Below are 10,022 nucleotides of genomic sequence, written 5' to 3' on the forward strand. Positions count from 1 at the left end.
CCATACACCACAGACAGGTGTATTTCTTTAGTACCTAAGAAGAACATTTAGGAAAAGCAAAAAAACTGTAAAATTTTACATTTATTAGTTTTAATATTTTTTTCTTCTTCTTTTTAAACTATTTAATAGTTAAATAGAAAATATTCTAATAATGGTGTTTACTGAACTTGAAAACAATATTTTTTTTTTTTGCAGTTTTACATTTGTCTTTAGAGGTAAAAATGTCTAAGAAGGGTTTTGCTGATTAAACATTTGTGGTAGCTGTTCAAATAAATGTTTAGTAGGTAATTTTTTTTTTGTTGTTATCATTATTATTACTATTATTCTTTTCTACTGTAGGCATAAGGCCCGAAATTTTGGGTGAGGGGACCAATCGATTAGATCAACTGCAGTACACAACTGGTACTTAATTTATTGACCCCAAAAGGATGAAAGACAAAGTCGACCTGGGCAGAATTTGAACTCAGAACATAAAGGCAGATGAAATACCACAAAGCATTTCGCCCGGCGTGCTAACGATTCTGCCAGCTCTCTGCCTTATTATTATTATTATTACTATTATTGTTATAAAAATGGTAAGCATTGAAACAGAGCATATCCTTAGACAACAAAAACAAAAAATAAGTTACAACAACCTTCAAACTGGTTCCAAGGCACAAAATAACATCACAGTTTTCCGCTGCTGCTGCAGCCTCTTTCCACCGGTACGGAGAACACAGGCGCCCTTTCTCACCAAAATGGACAATAGTGTCACTAAGAAGGTTTTTACAGTAGTGACAGCGTCGGGATGTATGATGCCTGCGTACACCTGTCTTCTCGGTGACATCAAACAGGCGCAGGTATTCTTTAAAAGGTTTACATTTGTAACACATCTGAAAAAAGAAAATGGGAAAATAAAAAAATGAAAAGAGAGAAAACAATAAATATATCTATATGATGTAATATATTTATATATAAATATAATATACATAATATATCATCATCATCATCACCATTGTTTAACATCAGCTTTCCATGCTGGCATGGGTTGGACGATTTGACTGAGGACTGGTGAACCAGATGGTTGCACCAGGCTCCAATCTGATTTGGCAGAGTTTCTACGGCTGGATGCCCTTCCTAACGCCAACAACTCCTGAGAGTGTAGTGGGTGCTTTTACATGCCACTGGCATGAGGGCCAGTCAGGCGGTACTGGCAACAGCCACGCTCCAGTGGTGTTTTTTACGTGCCACCTGCACAGGAGCCAGTCCAGCGGCACTGGCAATGACCTCGCTCAAATGTTTCTTCACATGCCATCGGCACAAGTGCCAGTAAGGCGACGCTGGTAACGATCATGTTTGAATGGTGCTTTTTATGTGCTGCCTTATGATGATATAAAATAATGATAAAATAAAGCTTGAAAAAAAACTTGCAGTATCTCACCTCTAAGTACATATTGCCATGAACCTCAGATAAGATTCTTTTCGAGAGACCACTTCTGAGATGAAGTCCATCACAATTCTGGGATACAACATGTTTTAACTGCAGTTCACAAGAAGCAAAAGAAAAAGAAAGAAAAATAGAATTGAAAAAGAAAAAAAAAACGTTTGTTTTACAGAAAACAGAAATTTTCCATTTTAACTAAATAAACATAAATTACAAGTAATAATAGCTGGTATAGTTATGCAGGTGGTGGTCATGGAGTAGTAGTAGTAGTAGTAGTAGTAGTAGTAGTAGTAGTAGTAGTAGTAATAGTAGTAGTTCTGGTATGTGAATGATAGAAAAGATTGCAAGCAAGTTTCCATCAACCCCTGCATTACTACATGACAAATCTATATTACCACATGTTTTAATTATATGTTAAAATGTTTTAAGAACTTAGACTAGTTTTATCAAAACAAGTATAACTTCTTCATTTATATTTGGAACATAACAAAAGATTCTTCTATGATGGAATTTTTGCTTTGAAACTACATTAATTACAGGTAAATACAGTGAAGTGTAAAATCATTTAACCCAGGCCATGTTAACTTGTACAACTGGCTTTCTTCCTTTGTATAAATATTAAACTCCAGTAGTACCAAGTGTTTACCTCACAAATCTTCCAGATCACCAAGTTAGATTAAGAGTCTCCATAAAGAACTTACCTTGCCATGCTTGTAAAGAGTTAGCAGACCCATATGAGTTTTGGTTGGTTCTGCATCAGTAAATTGTTGAGGCCTACAAAAATAAAAAATTAAACATTTACATTATTATAGAGAAGAAAAGAAAATGACAGACACTGTATTGCAGTCTGTAACATGGTCACCTACAAACCAAGTCCTGTCGGTGGTCTTGTTGATCATTCCTATCTCAAATCAGTTCCAATGATAATTTATAGCATTAAAAATTAAACATTTTGAAATATTTCAGTCAACACTATTACAACCCAGTTAAGGCCTGTTGATTTAAGGCGAAACATTCTTCAATGTAGAAAATAAATTGAATTGATAATATTCAAATTTCACCACACCTGCACTCCACACACAGATACATACACACAAAGGCTTTCACATAGTTTCCACAAATCCCAATCGTTACATATTGATCAGATTGAAGTTTTGATGGAAAAACTTGACCAAAGTGCCATGCAATGGGATCGAACCCAGAACCATATAGTTGTGAAACAAATTTTTTAACCACATAGTCAGGCCCACATGTGAGTTGACAACAAATATCTTGGATGACTTTTAAGGTCAATTTTGTGACAATGATGATATTTTTAATCATCATTTGAAATTGTTAAAAATATAATTATTTTGTGGATTGGTGAGCTGGCAGAATCGTTAGTACATTGGACAAAATGCTTAGCAACATTTTTTCGTGCTCTTTACATTCTGAGTTCAAATCTTACTGAAGTCAACTTTGCCTTTCATCATTTCAGGGTCAGTAATTAAGTATCAGTTGATCACTGGGAGCAATGTAATCAACTAGTCTCTCTCCTAAAATTGCTGGCATTGTGCCAAAATTTGAAACTATTATTTTAAAGAATTTTTCAAACATATATTTGTTTTTGTAATTGGTGGAAGAGAGAAAAGTACTCAGGACTTGCAGAAGCATCAAATAACCAATATCCATGAAGATACAAATTAGCTTACTTTAATTCTTGTCCCTTTTGGAGAAGTGTCCATACACCATTTGGTCCTCTATAGTCAGGAATAGAAGCAGCCTAGTGAAAAGAAAAATTCAAAATGTATTTAAAGATTCATTTGTAATTCAAGGTCAAACTAAAACAAAAATATATATTTTGATATATGTACTGCCTCGTATAAAGATATATATATATATATATCTTGATAAGTGGCAGTACAGGATAGGTTGAGAGTAACAGTATGATAAACCTGCAGATAAATCAGAAAATAGGGAATTAATGAGCAGTGAGAAAGAGCAGGAGGGAGAGATGTACAAGGACAGAGATGGAGGTCAGATGTACATAGTGATGGCTACAGTGAGTAGAGGATAAAGGGGAGGCGGTCAATGGCAGATGTAAATGGATGTTATATATATAATATATATCATCATCATCATCTATATATATATATATATATATATATATATATATATATATAATACTAACACACACACACATACACAATGAACATCTTTCAGTTCCTGCCTATCAAATTTCGTTTAGAGACGAAAATTGCTGAAGGTACTTCACAGTAGGAAACCACAAGCACGAGAGAGGTTGACATGTCCATGAGAAGACTAAAGAGGTTCTCAACTCTGTAGTGTCTCCATACATTCAAGACACTAGGACCAAGCAGAAATGAGTAGAAGAGAGAGGATGAAAGTACGGAGGGTATGCAGTGGCACATGTGGTTGTATTGATGGAAGAGTGACAATGCTGAGGGAGTAATGGAGGAGAGACAGTAATGGAAGCTACGTAATTGCTGGTGCACGAAAGACAAATTGTAAAGCATATGATTAAAAATACAAAAATAAACTATAACAAAATCTCTACTCACTGTACTGATTCCTGCTCCAGTATAGACACAAATACCTTTTGACTTCTTAATAGCTTCAGCAAGTTGATCACATTTCTGTTTGAGTACTTCAGCAGAATCTTCAATCTGAAACAAACGATTCAGAATAAACAATAGTCAACACTTTTGGTGCCAACATGTCTGAGACCATCCTTGACAGATAATCTCAGCAGTGTTGAAAATAAAACTTTCATTTTAAAGCATTTGTATTTAAATTTAAAAAACCTTGCACCAAGAATTCATGTCAATTTATGTTCCAATCATCAGTTTAATGAATAATTTAGTTATTCATCATTACTTTCAAAATTAAGGTGGCAAACTGGCAAAATTGTTAGCACACCGGGCAAAATGTTTTGCGGCATTTCAGCTATCTTTACAGCTTGAGTTCAAATTCCGCCGAGGTCAACTTTACCTTTCATCCTCCTGGGGTCAATAAAATAAGTACCAGTTGAGTACTGGGGTTGACCCCATTAATTAACTTATCTCTTTCCCAATCTTGATGGCCTTATGCCAAAATTTGCAATCATCATTTTCAAAATTAATATATGTAAGGTGTATTTCATAAGAAACATGGTCACAAAAGGGTTAACAAATAAGTTAAATAAAATCTAGAATACTAGGAAACTAATTCAATAAGTTAGTTAACCAATTATCACATAGATATACTTACACATTAGTTGTCACAATTAAAAATCAATGAACATTAAATCCTGTTAAAGTAAACTATTGAATTGTTACGAGAAAAATTACTTTAGCAAAGGGTCCAGATTATTAGCAAATAATTCTGGTCATTCCAGTTTGATAAACATGAGGAAACCTCTCCAGGGTTGCTTGGTCTACTAGAAACAGTAGCTAAATCTCCTTTCAATCACACTTTTACTACTTCAAAAGCAGACAGGTACATTGGATAATGTAGTCCAAGATAAATTGTCTGAACAAAAGTTGACTGAAATGTCTTTGATCAGAAATTTCTCTCCTTAAGCCTGATCTATGGCTAAAAAACAACAAGGTATTGATCAACATACACATAGGTAGTCAGTTCAAATCCACCACAGTATGTCATTTTGTGTTTCCAAGTACAAAAATGTATTCTACATTGCCTTAGTAGTTGCAGGGAACAAATGAGTACCACCAGATCATTTGGGAACGGTACTTGTGATTGACTGGTATCCTATCCAGGGAGAGGCATATCTATCCTCCACCTAACACCTATTAAACCAAAGCTTGCAACTGGAATGCTTAAGAGCTGATCGATCTGTGATGTACATAGCTCTGACCACCCAAAGTTATGCATGTATCACCTGTTTTTAAAATAAAAAGTTACAAGCTTTATGATAAAACAGATATTGCTAGGGATTAAATTATTTGTTTGTTACCTCCATTGCTCGTCTTTTTAATTTACATCGAATTTTTGCTCTTTCTACAGCTTTTTTAACCAGATCCGGATTTGTTTCAAGAATTACAGACTCCTCAGCACTTCTTTCTTGTTCAGGCTTCTTTAAGATTTTGTTGATCTTTGAAAAAAAAAAAAAGAAAGCAATGTATTAATAATGCATTGTACAAATGAACAAATTCTATAGATTCTTAATCCTTCATGCATAGGAAAAACTGTACTTTTTTTAATCCTTTTTCTTTTTTTTACATGACTTAGTGAAAGACAGGTAGCATTTCTGGTATATGTATATATCAGGACTTCTTTCTGGCTGCATGTATATGTATTTGCATAATTGAACTAACATTGGGTATTGAAAAACTGGTACATTGAACAAAAAAAGGTTTGTCTACATTGGCTCCCTTACATTGAGTTGATGTCGTCTTTTGTCTTCCATCAATGTCAATACCTTTGTCTGATTTACATTTGACCCCTTTTTTTTTGTTGTGCTATAGTCCCTATTGTTTCCATAAAAAGAGACAAATATTATTTCTTGTCGTATATATATGGCGATCTTTCGATACTAGTCCGTTACATATATATATATGCTTGTATGTATGTAATGAAACAATAGTTATACTTTTAATAGTGAAACTATTATGTTTACATAACAACGACATGTTATAGTTTCACTTTTGACACGTAATACCGCAACCATCTAAGGGATTGCTCCGAGCTCGCATTAGGCAAGGCGTTGAAAATTTTTTGGGTTCATGAAACTCAGTTGACCCTAAGTAGTCCATGTGTAAAATTTGAATGATATCGGTTGGGTAGTTCTAGAGTGATAGGGATGTACACAATACAGACACACATAGACAGAGAGACATATTCTCAGTGTTACATTTATGAATAAAAGGAGATATAAATAGAAGTTACTTCCCCTTGTTCTATTGACAGTTCTTCACAAAATAAACAATTATTGTTGGACCTTCGGCTGTCTAACTACAAGGTAACTCTGAGCAAACAGACAGATCTGTAGTAACGCCTGTGCATGCGTAGTATTAAACAAGCAAGCGTTTCCCGCTCAATTCATTCTCTTTCTCGTTGGCCAGCAATTGAGCATGGACGTGTGTTTAAAGCTGTCTCTACATCTTTCGGTCTTATACTCGACAGCTCGTTATTCTCACCTCTAAAGATGTATAACTAAAGATATGTATGTTTACCACCTAAATAAATGTTGTTTGAGTTGTTTAGTCTGGAGTTCAGCGTTCTGTTGTATTCTTATTTTATAGTAGAAAGTCAGGTATACAATCTAAATATCTATAAATAATCAAATGCGTTCTAGCCGTAATCATTCCGTCTTTTTTTTTTTTTTTTTAAGATAGTAGGGTGGAGATGGAGTATATGTAATCTGGGTATACACCCCCCTTTTAAATTTTGTTTTTTTTACGGAATCCTATGTTTCAGACCATGGAGAATCCGATTCTGAAAAAAAATTTTCAAAAATCTCAATTTCAATCCCCCCACCCCCGGTTTTTATATAGATCCACAGGGTAAACCTAACCCTAGCTCAAACCCTAACCCTAACACTAGTTTTGTGAGATTTGGCTGTTATTTCTAGCATGTAAATAGCCTGCTTGGGGGGGGGGGATTGAAATTTTTCTTCAGAATCGGAATCTTCATAGCCTAAAACGTGGGATTCCGTAAAAAAAAATTAATTAATAAGGGGGGGAAAGGTTTAGATTACATATAGTCCATCTCTACCGATAGTAGAATGTAATTCGATGGAGATTTGATTGTTGCAGGTTGAATGAATGACCAAATGAAGAATGCGGTTCTCGCATCCCAGCCGTCATTTAAGAGGAAGGGAAGAGTTATTTGTGAGAGTCTAGTTCCCTATTCATAACAAATTTGACTATTAGAGAACTCAATAAGCATCACCACAACGGACTTGTATGAAATAAGAAAAGATCAACTTTATTGGGGGGAGGGAAGAGATGGCTATATTTAAATTTGGGAACCCTGAGGATGTCATTAAAAATTCCTAGTTATTATATATTATTAACTATGACGATGGATTGCAGAATCAGTAAAGCGACAGACTAACTGCATTTGTATATGGCCACGTACTTTCACGTCTGTGTTCAAATTTCGCTGAAGTCGATTTTATATTTCGTCCTTCCAGGGCTAATAATTAACTATTGTTAAGTGCTTGGATCGATGTAATTGGCCGCGTCCATTCCCTAAAACATGTGGTCAAGTGTTTATGATAGATATCATTATTATAATTACCCAAGAAAAATAATTAAACACAAATTTCTTGGAATTAACCTCAAGGCCAATTTTTGGAGTGGGAGTGTCTTTGTATACCTTTAAGGTAATTACTTTCATCAAGATCAGGTTTCTGAACCCATCAGAATACGGCATGGCATTTAACACGTGTAAGAGCAGTCACACACACATACGTGTTCATTTCAAACTTATGAACGTTAGATACTCAAGCAGAGACGGTTATCTGAGTGAATCGATTCTCAGTATATTACTGGTACTATATCATCCTGTCCACAACGCAAACTGAGGATGGTTAACAATTATACAATGAATAATTATTTATCAATTTACTAAGAGCTATTTATTATACGTCTCTTTTATAGTACTGTACATAGAATAGATTTTTCACTACAGGACTTTTTAGAGAATAAATATTTCAAAGCAAACATTAAACAGAGACTACTTCGAGGTGATCTATATGTAGAAATAAAAACAACAAAGTTGATTTCACTTTGTAAATGCAATCACACTACTTCATAATTATACATTATTAAGTCAAATGAAAAGTGTTCAGTGAAGAATATTTTTTTGATTTTTACCTGAAATACTCTCTTTCGTGATTCCTGCAGCATTATCATTTGATCGAGGGAATCCGATTTCCGTTTCTGACGCCGAGAGAACGTCAGAGGATCTAAATTTTGATACTCTGTCGACGCCATCCTTGCTTGTTTGGCCGCTTAAGAACATCACAAAACAGGTTTTCTTTTATGTTTTTGCTTGTATCAAAACGTTACTCCATACAATAATGTAATTATAAATATATTCTTATTTAATCATTACTTTTCTTTTTCTTCACACAAAATATCTTTAGAAGAAGAAAAACTATATTAAAATACGTATATATAAAAGTGATTTTTCATTGTTGTTTATGTTCGTGTTGTACTAAGCGACAATAGTTCCCAAAAGTCTTTGAATTCTTCCTTCAACTTCAAAAGTATCCAATGTCTGCTGTAAAGATATTCTCCAAAAAGTTCCAGTTTATAAATGATGAACCGAAAGAAACTTTGAGCATTGTTATTCCAGAGGTATATCTGTAGTTTTATAATTATTATTCTCTTATTATTATTTCTTTGAAATTAAATAGAATTGTCTTTATCCCTTATTCGCACTGAACTTCATATTTGACAATTTGTAATTTATTTCTTTTGAGAATATTACAATTAAAATTCAGTAAGAAAAATACAGAACACAGTTTATGAAGTAAACTAAAAGGAACGAAAAGCAGGAACTCAGTAAATGAATAAATAAAATAAAAAGACGCACATTGTTTTATGTATTGAGTCATTTACACAGTTTGCTTAGTAATGTTGTATCTGTTGAGCATACAAAACTACATCCGAAATAAAGCTTTACATAAGATATAGTCATGACATCGTTCCAGTACACTCGTATTCTTTAATTTATCTTGGTAAAAAAAAACAACTTATATTTTAATTACATAATGTCTAACTAAATACTAGAGGTGATATATTGTTAATACAGTTATAATTTTTCGTACTATTAAACTTTTTGGAGATAATTATTTTTCTCTATACCTACAGGTATGTGCCCACCCCCACCGACTTTTTTGTTCATTTCTGAAAAACGCATGTATTTTTATGAAATTTTCCAGAGATACGTTTCAGTTGGTGTAGTTTACGGTTCTATCGGAGTTTGTTATAAAAATTCTTTTCCGGAGGGGTGAATGAGGAGTTTCGGATAATTCACACATTTCGACTTTATTTCCTCGTAACTCTCTCAAAAATGAATATTCTTCTAATAAAATTTTCATTGCATATGCTGTACGCAGTACATCACCCTCCTTGGGGAGGTGGATACCGGAAGGTATATATATATATGTAAGGAACGACCGTGCGAACTCAAAAGGAGAAATGGTGACGAATGGAAAAACAGAGGACTCCTTTTATTTAAACGTGTCACACGGTCGAACACAAAAATATATCAAATGATGATATACATGATATGCTATGCGACGATAACATAGATGACCAGTAATGAAAGACCACAACCGTATAAAATGAATAACAGAGATATTTATTGTAGCGTTAAAGATGTATGTCTGTGTGAGAGTGTGAATGCGACATATAAGAACAATATCAAAGACAGGCCGTCGTACAAAGAAAAGTATGTGAGTGATACATGTGTGTGTATGAAGGTTATTACAGCAGATAGAAAGAGAGTCAATAACACGTGAGCAATTATACCAGTTCTTTAGTACACTATAGGAAAAGTTCTGTATGTGAAAGTGAGGAGGCTTAGTTTGGCAGAGCTGATCACTACTTGTGATGTCGTGGCATCGATGCCGGGCCGTGATTCT

The 10,022-nt window shown here is 34.1% G+C and overlaps 2 protein-coding genes across 2 annotated transcripts in view; one reads left to right on the plus strand and one right to left on the minus strand.

Annotated features, from left to right (window-relative positions):
• The window catches only part of LOC106871322 (NAD-dependent protein deacetylase sir-2.1), a 12,863-nt gene extending 4,359 nt beyond the window's left edge, over window positions 1–8,504 (minus strand). Inside the window, exons 1-8 of the mRNA XM_052971345.1 lie at window positions 8,245–8,504; window positions 5,379–5,516; window positions 3,985–4,089; window positions 3,115–3,185; window positions 2,125–2,197; window positions 1,421–1,519; window positions 636–872; window positions 1–34 (exon numbers count right to left, since the gene is read on the minus strand). Coding sequence (XP_052827305.1) covers window positions 1–34; window positions 636–872; window positions 1,421–1,519; window positions 2,125–2,197; window positions 3,115–3,185; window positions 3,985–4,089; window positions 5,379–5,516; window positions 8,245–8,364 — 877 coding nt within the window. The 5' untranslated portion in view covers window positions 8,365–8,504. The remainder of the gene's footprint in view (window positions 35–635; window positions 873–1,420; window positions 1,520–2,124; window positions 2,198–3,114; window positions 3,186–3,984; window positions 4,090–5,378; window positions 5,517–8,244) is intronic.
• A 65-nt stretch (window positions 8,505–8,569) lies between these two features.
• LOC106871333 (histone-arginine methyltransferase METTL23) overlaps window positions 8,570–10,022 on the plus strand; it is a 9,126-nt gene continuing 7,673 nt past the window's right edge. Inside the window, exon 1 of the mRNA XM_014917733.2 lies at window positions 8,570–8,730. Within this exon, the coding sequence (XP_014773219.1) occupies window positions 8,647–8,730 (84 nt within the window). The 5' untranslated portion in view covers window positions 8,570–8,646. The remainder of the gene's footprint in view (window positions 8,731–10,022) is intronic.

Source organism: Octopus bimaculoides, chromosome 10 (assembly GCF_001194135.2).
Source record: "Octopus bimaculoides isolate UCB-OBI-ISO-001 chromosome 10, ASM119413v2, whole genome shotgun sequence".
NCBI classification, from domain to species: domain Eukaryota; kingdom Metazoa; phylum Mollusca; class Cephalopoda; order Octopoda; family Octopodidae; genus Octopus; species Octopus bimaculoides.